The sequence below is a fragment of the Phoenix dactylifera genome, chromosome 11, assembly GCF_051530095.1.
Source record: "Phoenix dactylifera cultivar Ajwa chromosome 11, Ajwa_hap1_PhDact_Kaust_v1.1, whole genome shotgun sequence".
Classification (NCBI taxonomy): domain Eukaryota; kingdom Viridiplantae; phylum Streptophyta; class Magnoliopsida; order Arecales; family Arecaceae; genus Phoenix; species Phoenix dactylifera.
The window spans coordinates 26992714-27013941 of NC_143200.1; the positions used below are offsets into that span (position 1 = coordinate 26992714).

General features: G+C 36.5%; 1 protein-coding gene across 4 annotated transcripts; it reads left to right on the forward strand.

Annotated features, from left to right (window-relative positions):
- Positions 1–756: 756 nt before the first annotated feature.
- RNEE/G (RNAse E/G-like protein) lies at positions 757–20050 on the forward strand. 4 transcript variants are annotated; one of them, XM_008784782.5, is made up of 14 exons: positions 757–1112; positions 3974–4077; positions 5364–5548; positions 6741–7005; positions 7090–8228; positions 8882–9199; positions 9328–9369; positions 9597–9721; positions 12381–12528; positions 14657–14729; positions 16971–17083; positions 17680–17799; positions 18985–19140; positions 19405–20050. In XM_008784782.5, exons 1-14 carry the CDS (start codon positions 952–954, stop codon positions 19579–19581), a joined length of 3126 nt encoding a protein of 1041 aa, XP_008783004.4. In that variant the 5' UTR covers positions 757–951; the 3' UTR covers positions 19582–20050. The 4 variants fall into 4 exon arrangements, 3 of the variants coding, with proteins under 3 accessions (XP_008783004.4, XP_088563717.2, XP_088563716.2); XM_088707591.2 differs by having other exon boundaries at positions 7090–7397; XR_005512446.3 differs by lacking the exon at positions 14657–14729.
- Positions 20051–21228: the final 1178 nt, after the last annotated feature.

Consider the following 21228-nt stretch of genomic DNA (forward strand, 5'->3'; position numbering starts at 1 on the left):
AAATATCTATTATCTTCAAAATGGAGAGTTTTTATAACAACCCAAAATCTCACACAAAAAAAATTAGCCGAAAGACATATTTTAGGTTTCTTAGTCCTATATAAGTACTCAAGATTTCTTCGATAAATAATCGATATGGGACTAGATATACTCTCCCATAGATTCTTACATATTTCCTTCATTTAAATTCTGACATCCTTATTAGGCTAAAGATCTAAATCTATTCAAATCTTATTACAAATATCTTAAACTTATTCAGCTATCCAAATGCCCTGGATCGGGACATCCTTTTCCATTCATCCAAACACCCAAAAGACTATTTCATGGGAGTCCAACATCACATACTTTTTTTATCCACCACGTAAAACTATTCCCCGGAATAAGTCCAATTCCACCAAGCCTATCCGCGAAAGTTTTTCTTATTTTATCGAATTTATTTTGCAAACAAACGCACCGTGCGAGAGCATGAGGTGGGAGGGGTTGCATTTTCCGTGTGAAAAAAGAGTTTATCTTCCTTTGCACCAATCCGCCGTTGGACCGCACACTGCACAGATCATAAAGAGATCCCACCTGGTCATCCATCCGCTTGCACAGCTCTCAAAGCAAGCAGTGAGTAATCTAACAGTGGATGCGCGCGAAGGATGGGGAATCCTTCTTTTGCGCAAAAGAGACAACCCGAAGCCGACCGGGGTATCAGACGGCTGTGTTTCCTTACTCTCCGTCACATTTAAGCACAGGCCATCATCATGTGTCCTCGCGAATAGACGGCCAGGATTCCCTTCTCGATCAATAAAATGGCCAAACCGCTTATCCCTCATCCCTTCTCCTCCGCCTCAGTCCTTGGCTCCGAAGCTTGGAAGTCGACACCCTTCGTTCCTCCTCCTCCCCTCGATCCAGTATTCGAATTTCGAGGAATGACCTTCGCCTTCCTCCCAATTTTCGCCACTTCCTATGGCCTCTCTCGCTCCGTCCTTCTCTCCATCTAGCGTCAGCGGTATTCGGAGAGGTGGCTCCATGGATCTCTGCGAAGCCTCCCACCTCTCCCCTCTCGTGGGGAAGCGAGGACTCCTCCGCTTCTCTCGACTCAGTATCCCTAGAAGGGTCCTCTCACCGTGAGTTTTCTCCTCTTCTTTCTTTTGTTGGTTGAGTTTATTGCATTTTTGTGGTCAAGAATGACGTCTTTTACCGTAGTTGAAACGAGGCAATGGAAAGACGACATTGAGCCGTATTTTCTGGATTTCTTGAGTTTTTTATTGGGCCACATGGTTTCTTTTTGGTATTCTTGAGATGGGTCATTGGAAGAATAGCCTCGATCTCTTTATTTCTTGAATTTAGTACTGTATTTGTAGCAAATATGGCTTCTTTTTACGTGTATTTGATATAGGGAAACGCAAGAAAAATATTCTGAAGCATTTTCTTTTTCTGAATTTATTGCGTAATTGATGGTCAAGATGGCTTCTTTTTTGTGTTCTTGAGATGGGTCAGGGGAAGGACAATCTTGAACTATTGTCATTCTATTTATTACTGTGCTTGGGGCAAATATGGCTTCTTTTTTGTGTATTTGATTTGGGACAATGCAAGAAAAAGAATTCTGCAGCTTTTTTTTTCTTTCTGAATTTATTGGTTTCTTTGTTGCCAAGATGGTTTCTTTTGTGCATAATTGAAAAGGGTATAGAATAAAATTTATCAACTTGCCCTAAATTTATTTTGTATGTGGCGATTTTATTTTGTTTCAATGAAATTTAAATGAGTCAAATTGAAGAACAATTTTGAGCTATCTTACCAATTTTAATGCTTTCTTCAGGGCCAAGATGCCGTCTTTTTTGTATATTTGACATAGATCAACAGAAGAACAAGCTTGAACTTTTTCCCCTTTTCTAAATATATTAGTTGTGCAAGATTTTCTGAGATAATGTATGTCAGCCATGCAAGTGGCTCTGAGTTTACATGCGTTATCCTCATACGCGTTATGTTAGCTCAATAGTGCTCCCTTTTGTTTGTTGAATTTGCCCTATTGGATGATATGTGAGCACAACACCATTAATGTTGTTACTATCTCTTCATTCATGCTTTCATAGCACAAGGAATGCCACCTTCTCTGCAGAGTTCGCAATACCTGCTTTCTGAAACCTTTTCTTTTGTTCATCTTCCAAGCAGGAAGACTGAAACAAATGTTTTATGTGCTTGGGTTAGGCATGCAGTTTCCTCTGTAGAGTACTTGGCCTTGGGTAGGAAAAAGTAGTGAAGCCAGCTCTAGATAGATTAAACAAAATTTGTTTATAATGATTAATGAGTGACTCCATCTCTAATTTTCAAATACACTATGGAGACAACTATGGTGAACAGATGTTAGACCTGATCAATGTTGCTTTCATCTGTAACCATAAGTTTTCCCTGACAATGGACTCTTATATTGGAATGATCTTTTCCCAGTGGCCTCCACTTTTAGTCTACTCTAATTGATGGAACCTCAGCCTAAGAAATCATATACTTTTGACTGATTGTTGGAGAGAGAGAGAGAGAGACAATGTGATATATGAAGTTACCAATAAATTTTATCTAGAAGCAACCTTAGACCTCTAAGCTTATCAAACCAATCTCAACTGTTCAGACTCCACCACCTACCTCACAAGTAACGTCCCAAATAAATATGAAATTTATTCGCGATAACTGCTGTTAATGTTGTTAGATATAAGTTAATACTGTTAATTTTGGATTTCATATCTTGAAACTGGGACACCGTCATAAGAGGCAAGGGATAAATGAGATACCTCATGCACGAGAGAGATGGAGAAACTGTGGTGCGAGTCTAATGTATGCTAGGTAAACACAAACGTCATCTTATGAGACATAGAGAGAGAAAGATAATGCAAGTTAAATGAATCTCCAGCATATAAGGAAGCTCAGATGTAGGACCCCTCCAAAAATCCTTTCACCTCATTTTTTCCTAGAAGAGTTGTAATCTTCCAAGACCCGTTTTTCTTAAAACATAATGGCATCAATGCCTTTTACGATATGCTAAATGGTCGCCAATGATGATATAGTTCTCTTTCTCCAGTCTATTTGGTCTTGCATCTAGTGTATTTTATAGGTGGGAGTCTTTGAGATTACGATCTTGAAGCAGAGATCTGATTTTTCTTTGAGGTGGTGAGGTCTCTGTATTTATTAGAGTTGACCTGAAGCCAAGTTAAAGTAGAGTCTGAGAGATGAAGTATGATATTTGGCACATTTGTTGATTTGACAACATCAATGAGGTGAGGCAGCATCCTGAGAGTTGAGTCTTCACATGCACTTCCTCAGAATCAGTGAATTCCCTAAAGCAGCATGCTTGAACTAAGGCTGGCAAATATAACAACCTAGAGTCGTTGCCTTTAAGTATGTTACTCATGGGTAGCACCTCTAGAGGCAAGAATTTACAAATCACAACAGCAGCCATAACTGTATGGAATTTACCACCAATATTCAGGTAGCCTGTTAAAGCATTTGTCTGATTATAAAAATTTATGCTTTTTCATACGCCATACCAATGTTAGACTGTTTCTTGTATAAGTTTCACATGCGTTGATTGATCGCAAAAATATTATGGTACAGTAAATTAGCCTCTATGATATATTAAATCTATATGGGCATCTGCTTATCCTAGGGGTTTAGTTGGTCTTTCTTGCATCTACATATGCAGTTTGAGGTTTAAGTCATTGAAGTATTAATTCCTGATTTACTTTTTTTTTTTTTTTTGGGGGGGGGGGGTGCGGGACCTTTGCATCGCATCCAACATCCTATAATGCATGCTAAAATTCTATGTGATTTATTTTGTAGGAACCACTATCATGACCCTTCAGGATTTTTGCTTGTAGTTATGATGATTTGAAATGATGACTCTTTGGCTAATCTTAATATATGCAAATTGGTTCCTAGTCATTGGGTCTATCTTTGGATGCAATGTGCTAAACGTGTTTTTGTTGTTTCTACATAGATATAGTTGGCATTGGATGCAATCTCAAATTGATCTGAAGATTGCTCTTCATCTAAGAATCCGGTCCTCTCTTTCAAGGTCACCATTGATGTCCATGAGAAATGGTATATGCTTTACTCCACTCCCAGTTTAGTTTTTGAAAACAGTTTTACTTAAGAACCTAATAGTTGAAACTTCTAGCTAAGGTGCCGCATCTACTTTGGAATCTTAGTTCTTCTTCCACATTTATTTGCTAATGATTCTGCCCTGTTGGAACTTAAAGTATTTAAAATCACTATTTTTTTGAGATGAAACTTAGTACAAAAAGAACTGTATACTTTTGTTGAATCATACCATATTGAGGTATTATTTTTTTACTTCATACTGCCTTAATATACAAGCCAAAAGTTAAGGCCCCAATTAATTTGATGCGTGCCATGCCATGTTGGCAGACGGCATAAGCCATGTCATTTGGTGGCATAATATGAGATACTTCTATGGGGATCTGTCAAGTGCCTCTTGCAAGTGGTGACATCTAATTGTTGGCATTCATGAAATGTGAAGCTTATTGCCAAATCATGGAGTATATGTATTGTACCCAATAGATCTGTGATATGCCATAATACAGTGTTATTCCACAATATCACATGGACTTAGTTCCACAATGATTTCTGGGTTTAATAGCATGTTTTTGCAAGAGGAATACACTGTATTGGTGATGTGGCCCATATCACGTTGTTATTGGTCTCACCATAACATGCTCATATAAGATCCTGCCGCAGTATATGAGACCATCATTATACAAGTTCTTCGCATGTTATCATGAGTATATTGCACGTGTTACATTTCAAATAAATAGCTCATTATGATGTTAGCTAGCAGAAAATGAGTAGAGGAGCATTCATCCCAAGGTGCAAATTTGTGATCCCACAACTTTGTTGTCTATCATCCTTCCAATGACTATATCATACTTTTCATTAACATGATGAGCCAATCTAGTTCTAATAGTATGTACTTTTTGTATATATGGTCATAACACGTAAGTCCTTCAATACCTTACATTTTTAATATTTTCATTTCCTTGTTCCTCACCCTGCATTTGCTCTTGCACTCGGTCCTGATTTAGGTAACTCACATATTCATCTAACTAGCTGTACTTAGAAACTATCTATATTTTGTTATATGCAATTGACATGTGAGATGGAAAAGATAGTCTTTCTTGCCTCATCATCCAAAATCTTGATTATAGAATTATCTTGGAAATAACCGACTCCTGTCAAATATGTATTTTTATATGTATTCTACCAATCATCAAGCCACTATGATGCTTGATGACTGGTCTTGTAATGTGGCTTCTAGAATTGATGGTTTTCTTTTCCTCCTTTTCCTTTTCCTTCCTTTTTTTTTTCAGGTGACTCAGCTTTAACATGTAAAGGATTGTGTAAGGTACTTTGGAATCTTGAAGCTGATATAGCAGATGACTACCTCATCTTCATTACAGGGGATCCGGTAACCTTAGGCTGCTGGGAACCAGAGATGGCAATTCTCTTGTCTCCCTGCACAGAATGTGCCAACTTATGGAAGACTGAGATAACGGTATTTTCATACAAACCAACAGGCTGCATTCAGTCCTTTCTTTGGAAGTGAAATTCTAAATCATCATGGAATTGTTCGTTTTTCCTTTAGAATTTCACTATAGATAATATCGCTTATGGTTTAGTAATTTGACTAAGAAAGATGATGAACATTTAAGTTTAGAGAAAGGCATCCCCTACTGTCTATCGTCACTCGGTACTCATCTGATATGTCTACCTTGAATTTTTGGATGTTATCAAAGGTTTTGGTTGTCTGTGAACATAAAAATAACTTTTTTTCATTTTCTTTTTGAGAACTAGGAAAAGAGGAGGCCCGGCCAAAATTAGGGTGAGGGCAGCATCCAACACCATGTGACTTTACTAACTGACCAGTTGGCTATGAACATAAAAATACTTCAAGCAAATGAAAAATCAAATCATCTATCATTTATTGCTCGTAAACCATTTTCATCTTTTCTTGTATGGTGACCTTGATACCACCATTCATCTTCACAAAGCCAAATCTAGTTCTCAAATGTTAATCTTATATGGTGCATGCAACTTGATGTTGCCTATATCCGTCGACATTAAAGTAAATTTGTTTTCTTTAAACACATTAAGTATGCAAAATCTCATTGTATGCTCTTATCATTTGTCACCATGCACTCATTAACTGGTTCATTCTTTTCAGTTACACCACTTGTATTAAGGCTTCAACTACTCCAGGTTCTTAAGGACTGTCAAGCTAAAACTGATTACTTACTACCCAGATGTTTCAACTTTTCTAAACTAAGAAGATGAAGGAAAAAGTAACCTGTGCTTTCACTTCATGCTGCCTGCTAAATATTTAGGACCTGATTTTTGGATAATTATTTTTCTAGGAAAAAGACATATACTGTGACACTTCTCTATCAATACGAGAAACGACAATTATTCTATCTCTTCCTATGTTTCCTAGATGAAGATCATGTACTTAATTTTTTGATTAAATTGATAAATTTTTATACTACAGGATGGAGCCTACAGGAAAACTTATTGATATGTATTCATAGTTCTGCCACCTATACATCTTATTGCATTGCTTAATATGGTTGGTGAAGCTTCTATCACCTTTTCATGGAGTTTATTCATGGGTCATATTAATTACTTAAATTTTTATGAAGTTTTATGTACAAAAGTATTTGTCTGAATGCTTAGATTGCTGTAACTCTCAGGTACCTTGTGGTATTCATTTCAAGTACAATTATTTCATAAGAGAGGAGAAAAAGCCCTCTTGTGATCTTATTTGGAGGCCAGGGCCTGAATTTTCCATGTCAGTACCTTTTGTTGGCAAAGAAAATGATGTGATTGTGGTTAGAGATTCTTGGATGAGAACCAGAATACAGAGGCTGCCGGTTCCCTCATGGGGATCATGGATGGTGGACATAAACCTTCCTCAAAATCATCTTAAGCCTGCACACCGCAGAGCTTTGTCTACAGGTAATTTAATCTTTTGGTGTATTCATGCATTACTTGAGTTCTTTCATGGTGCTGAACACTTAAATGCTTCCAGTGGATTGACAGGCAGGCGTGAGATATTGAGAAGTCATAATGGTGTTCCCTTACAGAGGAAACAGTCCTCAGTTGATTGTTTGCCTGAGGAAAATTATAAGCTTGTAGAGAAGAACGTGAAATCAAATGTTGGAAATGGAAAAAATTTGTCTGAAAGGGACCAGCCTGTTGAGGAGCCTTGGTTACTTCAATCTATACTTGTCTCCATGATGCATTTTGTTGGACTTGATGAAGCATCTGATCAAGATAAAGTGCACCAAAAAGACTTTCCGGGAAGGTTTTCTGATGCAGAAGTACTAGCACCAGAAGATGAGCACAAGGTAGTCCATGCCGAGGAACCTGCTTCCACTGTCATACTAATTAACTCCTCTGTGTGTACCGTGCAAAGAATTGCTGTATTGGAAGATGGGAAACTTGTCGAGTTATTACTTGAACCAGTAAAAAATAATGTACAGTGTGATAGTATCTACTTAGGTGTTGTTACAAAACTTGTTCCTCATATGGGTGGTGCATTTGTAGATATTGGGATTTCTCGGCCTTCCCTTATGGGCATGAAGCATAACAGAGAACCATTTGTATATCCTCCATTCGATCATCAAGTGAGGGGCGAGTCTGTCAATGGTTCTTCAAAACCAAAAGAGTATTTTGACACCCATGTGATTGACCGGTCTTTGTATGACGATGACGATGACGATGACAATGATGATGACGATTATGATATGACTGATGAATTCTTGGAGGTAGACCATCGGGATGACACATTACAACTCATGCATGAGGACATTGACGAAAATGAAATAGAAGATGACATGGATGTCCCTGAAGCTGTTAAAATGAACATAAATAAGGGTGCTAGTGGTTATAAAGGTCTTGAAACTGCTTTTGAAGAAAATTATGAAGAAAATGGAAATCATATAGGATATGGATATGTTGAAGATATCCTCCCATCAGGAACAGAAATCTCCAAGGATTCTACTCTGTCATTTCCAAGAGAACAAGATCTGAAGGATCCTGATGATACATTTACTGATGAAAACAAATGGTCTCATGTTCGTAAAGGAACAAAAGTTATAGTTCAAGTGGTTAAAGAAGGGTTAGGGACAAAAGGTCCAGCTCTTAGTGCTTATCCAAGTCTAAGAAGCAGATTTTGGGTATGTATGATGTTTGCTCTATACATATATCACTTGGTTTGTCATAATAAATGCTTTGGATATATTGCTTGTACTGAATATCCTGCTGTAATTTCACAAACTCTTGAGGACATGTTTTCTTTTGATTAGTATTCCTGATAAAACTGCATACTGATCTTAAAACAACATATACACACCTGATAGTTTTGCCTATAGCTGCTTAAGGAATCCATATTTCATTAAATTGCAACTGGGAGATCCTGATGACCCGACAAAGGTCCAGATATGGATACTATAAGTAACCTGCAGAGTGAGATTATGCATTTTATTAGTTGGCTTTGCATATTCCAAGTATTTCCTGTGGAATTATGATATAAAATGTACACAGAAAGATATCTATCTTAATAGTACCTTTATTAAATCCTTAAGTATGTTGATATTTGATTGGAAGCAATATATTCACTCAGTCATCCATCATAGGTTCACTAAACTTCCTTAAGTTATAGCCCTTTGAGCTGACTCGGTCAGTTTCTGTTTAATTGTGCATAGGTTGCTCAAATTATATGCAGATCAGATGTTTAATTGCTTAAAGTTTAAGAATAACTTGAAGCTAATGCCCTCCTATTCTGCAATAAGGAGTCAATTAGAAGTTTGCCTTTGCTTTGGTATTGCAGATATTGATAACTCGCTTTAATAGAATTGGAGTGTCAAAGAAGATCAAGGGGTTTGAGCGGACGCGCTTAAAAGTTATTGCAAAATCACTGCAACCCCCAGGTTTTGGTTTAACTGTACGAACAGTTGCTGCTGGACATTCACTGGAGGAACTGCAGAAGGACCTGGATGGGCTACTCTCTACCTGGAAAGGCATAGTTGAACAGGCAAAATCTGTTGCATTAGCTGCCCAGGAAGGGGTAGAAGGTGCAGTTCCTGTAATGTTGCACAAGGCAATGGGTCAGACTCTGTCTGTTGTGCAAGATTATTTTAGTGAGAATGTGAGTTACCTCTCTTTATCCATGTAACTGTTTGAAGGAGATTTACTTATTCATCTTCTTTACTCGCTCCTGCAGTTATCATCTGCTCACAATTTTACTTTCTGAAGAGTTATTTTTATTTATCTCAGGTCAAGAGCATGGTTGTTGACTCTCCTCGAACTTATCATGAGGTCATGCGGTCTGCTAAGCAAATATTTTTAATTCTGACAATTGGTTCATACATGGGGATATCCGCCTAGATATATATGATATCCTGATCAGTTTGTGATCATATGTGAAAATATATTGTGCACTTTGTTTATGTAGGTTATTTATGAGAGATTGAATATAATGGTATATTTATATTCCTTTGTTACTGCAATAACAAATTTCTTTGACCTTTGCTTTTTGTCTTCAGATTACCAGCTATCTTCAGGAAATTGCACCTGACCTCTGTGACCGGGTTGAATTGTATGGTAAAAGAACACCCATTTTTGATGAATACAACATTGAGGAGGAGATAAATAACATTCTCAGTAAAAGGTAAAAATTAGCATTACATCATTTTCTCAGACTAGGCATCTTAAAGGTTGCTTGTTAGTTCTTTGCCTGTTAACTAATCCAAGATTGACAATCTTTTACTGATGATACTTCTTGACTTCCTTTAGTTTAATTTTAAACAGAACATAAACCATTACTCAGATGCTCTGTGTGTCTCTGTATCTGATCCTGATTTTGTTTCTGGGTATACATTGATGGTGCAATTACCTCAATCCTTATGTTTCTTCATATAAGATGCACCTTCAATCTAACCTCTTCTGAAGTTATGTCAGAATTCTTATTATTAATATCTTCATGTATAATTGGCCTACCTTTGTGGAATTTATGAAATGCTGACATCTGTTTTGACTGCTTTTACTCAAGAAATTCTGTTGCTTAACATGCCAACTGGAGCAAGAAATGACAAACTTCTCTCTGGTGCAGCACTTGGATGAAGAAATTGTTATACCTAGCCTGAGTCTCCTGCAGAAGTGGCTAGACTCCACCTTAGTTCAGAATGATGGCAATGTTTGTAGGAGCTAAGCAACAAAGTCATATAATGTTGTTTTTTATGGGGAAAAAACTGGACTTAATAAAACACCTATGGTGAGATCATAAGCAAGATAACTATGCAAACATTATTTTGTTTTGTTCTGATCAGGATTTTAATTGAACTTTGTGGCAACTCCTTTGGAAATCCTGAACTCACTGATATCAGCTTAATGAGAGCTGCTAGTGGCACAGTGCATGTAGTCCACCTTTTGCTTCTGTAACATTTGGATGGAAGACACTGGAGAAAGTCAAGTTTTTTAAAGACCAAAATCCTGGTCATCTCCATAAGGGACCAATTTCAAGATGAACCAATATCTTGGTTTATCTTGGTCAATATTGTTGGCAAAAAGTCATTTTACTACCAATATTTTATAAACCAAAGTATTGTGAGATACTGGCTGATGTATGTCATCTGAGATTGGAAATCAACTTCAACTCTCAATCTTTTCAGTAATACCTATATTTGATGAATTGTATAGGTCACTGTAATATTGTTTAGTTGTTTGTATAATAAGTTAAAAATCACAACATAATTTTTCAAAAATAAAATTAAGTGTTAACACTAAGCAATCATGTTAAAATTATACTGATGATTGTAATAGTGTAACTAATATAACTTAGAATAAGATATCATCAATGCAATAAATCGTACAAATAGTGAAATTAATCAACTTTTGAGATATATGTAGAAGTAGACTAGGATCCGATCAACTGGTTTGAACTTGGCTCCAATCAGGTGAAATCAACCGATGGGGGTCCAAGATGTGATCTGCTCTCTTTAAATTGCTTATTGGCCAAAAATCACGTAAACCTCTAGCTATGCATCGAGTGATAAAAAATGGGCATTATATCATGCTATTTAAAATGTCCATTTTTAACTGCTTGATCCATAGGCTAGGGGTTCCAAGTTACATGATTTTTAATTCGCAAGCATTTTAGAGGCACTAAATCATATTCATTGGTTTGGATCATCATTGTCAAATCGATTTCATTTGATAGGATCCAACTTCAAATCTGTCAATTAGAGCTTAGTTCACCTCTCTCTCTCTCTCTCTCTCTCTCTCTCTCTCTCTCTCTCTCTCTCTATATATATATATATATATATATATATATATATATAATATTTACTTTATAGCATCATAACATGTTTTGCAATAATATTTTTTTTTAAAAAGTTGTTTTCATATGATCGATCTTAATCTGACAAGACAACCAAAGCCATCATATATACTTAAATTGTTTAAATATATTTATTCTTCTTTTGTCGTGTTATTTTATTCACTTTCTGTATATAATAACTATCATGGTATATATTTTCTTCTCATCTGAAAAAAGCAAAATTACAATAAAGAAATAAATATGCTATGATTCCATCTCAGCTGGGATATCTTGATATCATATATCTTGGTCATCTTGGCTGAGTTATTGTTATAACGACTTTAGAAATGTTTGAAAATTACGAACTTTTTTTTCACCTATCTTGGCTTATACATCAAAATTATTGGTCGATATTATCATCATATCAGTTTGTTCTTGGCTGAGATTTTAGTTAATGTGGTAAAATGACTGCTATATTAATCTTGTATCAGGCAGTATATATCTGGTTATATTTCTTTTATATTGGCCAAAATAATGAGGACTGGTATTTTAGATACATCATGTTGGTGGTGCGTGCTATAGAGACAAACTGAAATCTGGGCCAAGGTGAAAACCTTGGGTGCGGTGAAAGTCCGTCCATAAACATTTCCAGTGTATGTGTTGATACTAAAAGGGAAACTGAAAAATGTTATCTCTTGGGCAAAAGTGAGACAGTAGTAATGACTATGAGGACTTACAAATTTAGAGATTCTACCTAAGATGTTGGCAACATTTATAAGTCAGCCAATAGTTGTGGCAGAGATGCTCATGTGGGAAGGCAGTGGGAAGTGTTTTTGTACGTTTATGCTCTTTTCTCTCTATTTCTTCAATTATGTTCTTAGGTTGCTGTATTTTTTTTTTTTTAAGTTCTATAAATAAATTCTTGCATGTCAAAAGATTTAAAAGAAAAAAGGCTGGTCTACCGATTCGTGTCATAATATTCTTTGATGTTCATTATGTCCTTTTCTTGTAGGGTCCCACTCTCTAATGGAGGTTCTCTAGTGATCGAACAGACTGAGGCTTTGGTTTCTATCGACGTTAATGGGGGCCACAGTATGCTAGGACAAGGGACCTCTCAAGAGAAAGCTATTCTAGATGTCAATCTTGCAGCTGCAAAACAAGTATGTTAGAAGCCCAACTTTGGTCTCCACTTCAAAAAATCATGTAAGACCATTGGCATGCTGTCCAGTTATAAACTAATGCATATGATTCTCAAAACTCTTTGGAATATAAATTTGTGATGCTGTTTGATCAATGAGCAAGCAAGACTCAGTTGAAATTGTATTACATGGTGATTCCACTGACTAATGATTTTATCGGAAAATGTTACACAAAGCTAATTGTTCTGCAGTATGGGTAGAGTTATTTATTTTAGTTTGTGTTAATCCTGAACCATTCATATATATGACAATCGAGTGGAAGAATTGAAAGCAACTGTAAATTGAAATCCATTCAAGTCTCACAAATGCACTGTCTGTCATAAATATGCAGGTTTAGTTGTAAATGCATTTTAGTTTTTACATGCATGTCCACTTTCATCACTCTTGACAAGTTATCTTGATATTTGGAAATATTGAACTGGATGTTATTACATTCATGTGCATATTGCTCCACTGTTATGAGTTTTATTAGAGGACAGTCAGCATTTTTAAATGATTTTCAGAATATCATTAAAAGCATATGCATGTCATCTTTTTCATGCAACAGATGAGTTGTAAGGAAAATTATCACATGATATAGCCTTATGAAGAGGCATTATTAATTCATAATAGTTGACAAACATTTTCCTGTCAAAATTGTACCCCCCCCCCTCTCTCTCCTCAAATATGTCTAAAGGGCTTGGAACTTCAATGTTAGCTGCAGTGGCTACATTTCAGACTCTACGAGAACAGAGTGCCTGTGGTCATGTCATGAGGCAACTGATCGGTTCCTTGTGCCATCTCATAATACCTTATCACAAAAAAAGAAAAATCCACTAACTTGACTTCCTAAAGCAACATATTGCATGGAGTTTTAGCTAGAACATGTGGGACTAAATCAGCAAGAATAGTAGTATATTCTGTTCTTAAGAACTAGGATGGGAGGAAGCTCAGGCAAAATTGGGCAAGGGTAGAATCAACACCCGTTGGCTTTACCAACTGAGCCAATTGGCACCTGAAGAAACGTAGTGTATGCTTAGAAGGCTCATAGATTGCTAATGTTCTTTTTTTTCTTGTGATAGAAAGTTATTCTCACTGAGGTGGTCTGATATTGTGGAGAAAGCTGAGTCTCTAGTATTACTAACTTGTTTCTCTTATGTGGATATGCAGCCATCCTGGTTTGCCATAGTTGGCCTGACTTATCATGACATGCATGATGGATTTAGATTTCCTTAGCGATCAAAATCTAAATTAAATAAATCTAGCTTGTAGTATGTGACAGCTGAGTCGAAATAATCAGATCATCGCTGCACATGTCATCAGATAATTGCTATACGTAGTCACATGGACTGTCCGGATCAATTTCTGTTTGCCTTTGCGTGTGTTTGTGGAAATGGATCAATCATCAGTCCTTAGAGAGAGGAGAACACACACACAGAGAGAGAGAGAGAGAGAGAGAGAGAGAGAGAGAGAGAAGGGGAGGGGGGGAGGATTGGCCATATTGAGTAAACACATCTAGCTAAGAATTATCAATGAAGTCTATATATACTCATAAAGTCTCTAAATACTGTAAAAGGTATGGAAATGTAAAGAAGTCTATATTCAAAAGAATCTTTTCAAAATCATGCCACTCTTTTCCATCAATGATAGGAGTCATTCCAAATGTATAAGCAGGAGCATTCATGCCAATAAGAGCGAACTAACATAGTGATTTAATCAAAAACTGAGCCCTGAAGAGACTCCACGGAATCCAAAATGTTTCAAAAAGTGATCCAATTCTTACCGTGTAATAGATGCAAAAACTCCACCAGTTCATCTTTTTATAAACAATATTCAGAAGGTTAAAGCCCTTAGATTCAGATTCTCAGTGGTCAGCATTTGAGAAGCAGTCCAGTCAAATTGAACAGCTTGCATGTGGAAGACTTAAACCTTTCAGATTCTCAGCGGTCAGCATTTGACTTTTTCCCCTTTTTTCCCCCAATTTTGTGTATAATGCGAATAACTATGGAAATTAAGCGGAAAAAATTCACTTGCTTGGCACCTTAGAATTAGAACCTGGAGTGCTGGTTCTGAACAGAACTTACTAAATATTAAATTTTGTTCGTTTCAGATTGCACGGGAGATACGCCTAAGAGATATTGGAGGCATCATTGTTGTGGATTTTATAGATATGGCTGATGACTGTAAGTATAAAGATATTAGGTGACCATTTTTCAATATATGTTTATTATCATCTATAATAGCTAAAATTAGGTCTTTTTCCTTCCAATAGCATATGCTAGAGAATATGATTATGTCTGCATGTATTTTAGTTAACAATTTGAACTAAGCATCAAAATGTTGGACATCTTATGGTACTAGGTTTCCTGCATGGTACTATCACAGATTGCAAAATCTCTGTGGTATAGATTTTGTTTTCATCTAATAACACAGTACCTTAGAGATTTTGTCTATCAAAAGTTCATCTCCTTTACTTACGACCAGTGTTTTAAAAGGCAGCTACGGTATGCAGGTGGTCAATGGACCATATAGTGCTTACACAGCATGCGGGCTGCATATGCAGGTGCATGTGCACTATGCAGCTATTGCTTACCTATTCAAAAATAAATATAATATATTAAATGCAATGATTAGAACAACAATGATAGTGATATTGTTTTGGAGCAATATTATAACGGTGATAGAATATTGTTTTTGTATCTAATACCTAATAGCAATAGCTATAGCATAGTCAACGTTTAACATTATTAGTACTGATATTAGACCCATCTAAAACCCACATTGAACCTCCATCAGCTTAAATCGGCTTCATTGCATGGGCCTGCATGAGTAGGCTGCATATGTGTCTGAAAATGCTAAGAGGGCTCACATAGGCGGCCATACAATGCTAAGTGGGCTGCATACGTGATCACAAAGTGGTAGGTGAGGTCCCTTCTCGGTCCATATGTGATATGAGAGCATATAGTAACTCCTTATAGAGCGGTGCCGTCTACGGACCGCATCTGCGTATATGAGTGCATAAATGGCTGCACGGAGTGCAATTTAAAATACTATGTACAATAACATCAAAAGAGATTTAATCACTTTGCTTAAAGAAAGCTTAACATTATGCTTCTTTGCCAACCTTTCTTTTTGTGTTTCCTTTTTTCTACTCTTCAACATGGGATGGCATTTACCGTCATACACTCACTTATGGATGACATTTGGAGGGACACAGTCATGGTTACTTGATGTTCTAGCATTAACGTGTACTGTTTAGGTGATAGGGTGGAGGACAAGTATTTCAAACAATGAGAGAAGATTAGTCAAAGCTTTGGACAAACTAAAAAGTGAGCTTAGTTAGTCGTCAGTAGCTAAAGTATAAATTGGTTTGTATCTATTTGTGACTTTTGTGAAAAGCATGGATACTTAAGCCTAGAGATTAAGCTGGATAAAACTTAGTTGTAGGTGGATTGACACAAATGATACTTACCTTTTCGAGTGAGTCATTGTAATGTGGACTCTTCCGACACTAATATTAAAATACATAACTCAAGCCTTCTTTTGATGCTTGGTTTAACAACCTAGAATGCTCTGGTAGGACTAGTAAATCATAGAAATATGCAAGTGGGAATTACTGAATTAATGCAATTGGAGAATTGATATTGCTGGATGGATGGTTGTAGTCAGTCCTTTGGCAATTAATGGATGTGGTGAAAGAATGGTTTAGCCTCTTTAAGGGATTATAGATCATCTTTAAACATATTGGAGGTGTACGAATTAAATGTTGTTGTAGTAGCTGGCAAGTCATAAACATAAGCTGCTTATTAGTAGAGTACGACATGAGAAGGAAATTGTAAATAACTGGATTGTTAATTTGGGTTCTTTCGTAGGTCTTATAGTGGTTATGTATCTAACTTTTCGTCTTTTAATTGCATGTGACTTTCAAGTAATTCCATACTTCCTATCAATTAATGGCTATTAAGTTTGGAAAACCAATTAGTTTACAGATAAGTCATAGATCATAGATGTACGACTATTAATATGTTGAGACTGCAGCAAAAGCTTACATGTTGGTTTTTGAATTCATAGTTTAATGTTCTGGAGAATTATTACTTTACAATGGTATCTGCTTTATTTTGTACTGATGCAACATAATTTGCTATTTCACAAGATTTACCAAGTTCCATTATGATTTTTTAATGCTTCTTGATGATAGTGATTGCACAATTCTTGGCCATGTGGTTTACAAGTTTCTAAAAGCTGCCAACACTAAATTTAAGGGCTGAATTCTCATTTGCCCTTGTAATCCATTTTGTGGCTTCCTTTTCCTGAGTCTTTTTTGTAGCAATTTATGCCATGTTATGCCCCTTAAAAAGATATCTTTCTCCTATTAAAATATTTTAGTCCATTCAAAAGATTGTTTTATCTTTTATTTTTCCCAGCAAATAGAAGGCTAGTCTATGAAGAAATGAAGAAGGCAACTGAGAGGGACAGATCGACAGTGAGAGTCAGCGAGTTGTCCAAGCTTGGATTGATGGAAATTACAAGAAAAAGGGTATGCATTTTTACTAAACACACATGCTCGCTTTTTCTTTGCTCAGCACATTCAACTTGAAAAGATTATTCAAGGCTACTTTTGTGACTTTGCAATGAGATTTAGACTTATGGCAAAAATAAGTAATGGCAACTTCCATTAATTATTGAGTTAATTAATGCACTGATATTTTTAAATATAAAATGAGATTTTTTTGCATTTTCTGGTGGTAAATATATGGTTATGAGTTATCACTATTCAACATATATGAATGTTTGTGCATTATGTGCTGTTATGCACATCGGTCATAATCCCAGCATCCCATAATGCAATCCTTGGCTTCTCCTTGACTACTCATTTATGCCTCAAAGTAAATTAACAGCTGCTGTTTAAATTTACGTCTTTCTTGCTTGTTTAGCTTCTTTATCAATTTCATATTGTGGAAAATGAATGTAGCTTATAACATGAACGAACAGGTTCCTAAGGCTAACAGCAAATAGTTTGGATAAGGTTCCACCGAAGAAAAAGAAGTGTAGATAAGGATTCTTGTTGAAGCTGTTTTGTACCTATTGAATCATGGAGTTGATAAACATGCACTAACTAATGGTCCTTTGCAGGTTCGCCCAAGTGTTACATTCATGATCAGTGAACCGTGCTCTAGCTGTCATGCTACAGGACGCGTGGAAGCATTAGAGACATCATTTTCAAAGATTGAGCGTGAAATTTGCCGCTTGCTTGTGAGCAAAATCCTTCCATGCCTCCTTCTCCCCCAATGATTTCACTTCCTTTATATTGTCTTAGTATTATGTGATGATGCATGCGGTTACAGACTTAGAGTGAGATTTGATGAAGGATAACAAGGAGAGTTTTGATCATTTATGAGGGGTTTGGTTATGGGTCAATTGGTGAACCCTGATGATGGAATCACAGAAGATTTTTGTTTCAATCTTTCATAATAAATTGGATAGTTACATAATAGGTATTTATAATTGTTGAGATAATATTTTTTTCTTTTCTTTTCTTTTTCACTCTTTGGGATTCCTTATTAGAATTCCCAGATTTCAGTAATGCACTCCTGTTCTGTTTACACTTTCTGAAAACCTTTTGTAGAGTGAAACCTAATGGCAATAGACCTATCAGAATAGGTTGCAAACTAATAAATTCCGTTCTTCTCAATGGGATAATGTGAAGATTTTTCTTTAATGGGTAGTCAATTTAGTTTCCTGCTTAGGCAGTCTACATTATGTAAAAGTTGGGATACTGAATTTTTTGGCTAGCATATTGCTTCAATCCTGGCTTTTATGACCTGTATAAATTCTTCTTTAATCTCCTCTATACTTTATGTGGAGGAAACCAAGTTCTAGAATAAATATTTTGGAGGCCTCAGTAAAAGAATTCCATAACCACCATGGGGGACTCATCTCGATGGTTTATAGAGAAAGTCTAATGCTTCTCTTGTAAGGTGCATCCAGGATTTTGAATTTGTGTGGTTTCAAGAGCCGAAAAAACATGAAAGATGGTCCAAAATGGGCTTGATGATGGTGACATGCCCAAATGGAAAATCAATAGGATGATGAAACTTAAATAGGGGGCTTGCTTGAAAGAGACAAGCAGGATTTGGTGGAGCCCAGTATGTTATCAATATTAAAAAATTGCTACCCCTGCTTGATATGTTATTAATATGTACTTCTTTATTATTAGTATCATTTGTGGTATTGAAGTTCATACAAAACTTAAAAGCATTTTATGGTGTTTTAGGTATTAGCATATTGGTTCCTTATTTTGATTATCCTGTAAAGTCAAATCATTGTGCTAGATTTAAATCTAAAATTGCAATAGCAATAAATCTAAGATAATTTTAGTCATTACTCTTCCTTTTTTGATGTTTCCATGCATAGTCGTAATTCAGTTCACTGTATCAGGCTGTCTCAAATCAGAGGCCAGACCATGAAAATCCAAAATCTTGGCCAAGGTTTGTGCTAAGGGTGGACCGTTACATGTGCAACTACCTGACATCAGGGAAGCGAACAAAACTGGCAGTGTTGAGTAGTTCTCTTAAAGTTTGGATTCTACTAAAGGTATGGCCTATCTCTCTCTCTCTCTCTCTCTCAAGTTGATAATTGCTACACTTCAGAATAAGACAGACCAATCATATATATATAAAGAAAGATTGGAAGGAAGGGTTATTCCATATTTAACTGGAAGGGCTAATTTCTCCCAGAAATCTTTGAATATTTTAATATTTGTATTGTTATGATACTGATGCACGAGTTTACCCAATGATTTTATTTTGCTAATGGTTTCATCATAGCTTATTTGCTTAAAAGTGGTATTGATTTCAGGTAGCTAGAGGATTTTCTCGAGGAACATATGAGGTGAAACCATTTGCCGAGGACAAGGCAAATGATGAGCAGCAAGTTGCTATCTCCAGATTACGGCCTACTGAAGCTAGAACTTACATTCCAAGTAGCAAACTCACTCTCTTTCCTGTTAAGAAATGGAAGACTCGAGGGAAATGAAAGGTAAACTAGACCGGTGGGCTTGGCTTGATCCAGCTGGTCTTCTTTTTGATCTATTTAATTTTGCACTGGTTCACCTCACTGTTTTCAATTTCAATCTTTGCTCCTTCCAACTTGAAGCACGATTTCTGTTGGGCCTTCTTTTTAATTTTAAGAACTAGGACTGGTGGAAGCCTGCTGAGTATTGGAAGGAGTGTGGGACTGAACTGAGCTTGCTTGTATCGACACAAAGGACCAAAGCCACTTGGCAGCTCCTTATATATCTGGGGGCACTGTTGTACCAATTGTTTGTATGCCCTAAGAAATTTTCTCCTTGAAAGATCCATTAATGGCTCGAGATGTCTTGGTAGTTTACGGAAGAATATGTGGAAATCCAATCATCCTTGTTTAGCTGGACTATCATATATGGGAATATAAAGCCTTTCTCCAACTAGAGACCTAATTTTTGTTGGAATTTTTCATCACTAAACTGGATTGATTCTTTTTTCCTTTCTTCTGACCTGATTAAAATTTTAAAATAATATATTTGCCCTTTCCTACACCCTCAAGGGAATGACCAGGTCTTTTGGTGGGTATATAGACTTGTTAGTGAAGTGCAACTGAAACTGTCGTCTTGAAGGTAAGACGCGCATATGACACTGTGTGTCGGGGGTGTATGTAGGAAGTAAAGCCAGCTTGGTATAATATATTAATGTCAGGCCACTGGGGTCTGGGTGAGAGATCTTTTTCCTTCCACCTTGCATTTTTTTTTTTTATTGTCTAAAATATGACTATTTGGGCAAAGACATGGCCTGCTAATTTAAGCACTAGATCTAGAGTGAACTCCAGGTCTGCTTGCATGCTGCTGCTCTGTAACTTTGCTGTCATATTTGTCTTTTGCTGCACTGTATCCTTTTCAGGTTGGTATGATGATAAAAAGGAGGCAATCGAAACACTGATAAACGTTTGTTTTGTTTGAACCAATCAGTTGTTGGATTGGCTTGCCTCCTTCACTTTTAACACTTCAAAACTAAGGACCTTCTTAAGGGAAAAGATTCGAAGATAATTATTAATTTCTGTAATAAAGCTTTTCTTCCCAGTTTTTGCAAATGATTGGACCGTCCAAATCTTGTTACAATTTGATTCCCCACTTTTGTCTTCTTCTTATGATATGACCCGATTTGGTCGATTAAAGTGAGGAGTTTTATTGCCTTATTATTATTTTTTATTTTAAATCTCGAGTGTGTGGGGTGTTTGCGTGGAGCCTTCTACCCTGCGGTCGGAGGCAAGCAGATGGAGGATCATCTTTTTCCTAGTCTGACTTGAACCGCACCCGAGAGATATAAACCAAGCATTCATTTTGATGTGCTACAGTTTTATTCCGGCTGGCGAACTTCTGAGGCAAATCCTTTTTGTCGGGGTGAGGAGATTTTAAGGACATGCGACAAATAAAAGGGTTTCTATCTCCGTAGTGCTTTGATCGTGTCAGTGGCACTGATATCAAGAAGGATTTCATCTCCTAGTAATGTATGGGTGCCTGCACTTACAAAGCAATTGTGGGGTCTCTTATCCACGATGAAATTATCATTACAATGTTTTGGGTGGTTCTATATACACCCCCCCCTATTGCTCAGGACACCCCCCAAAAATTAAAAAAAAATTAAATAC

What these genes read in the sequence shown, in the direction of transcription:
- RNEE/G (XM_008784782.5), top strand. Translation starts at nt 952, where the DNA reads ATGGCCTCTCTCGCTCCGTCCTTCTCTCCATCTAGCGTCAGCGGTATT. An exon ending in AATAACATTCTCAGTAAAAG is followed by an intron (nt 9,722 to 12,380) that starts GTAAAAATTAGC and finishes CTTTTCTTGTAG; the next exon opens with GGTCCCACTCTCTAATGGAG. An exon ending in AAGTTTGGATTCTACTAAAG is followed by an intron (nt 19,141 to 19,404) that starts GTATGGCCTATC and finishes TATTGATTTCAG; the next exon opens with GTAGCTAGAGGATTTTCTCG.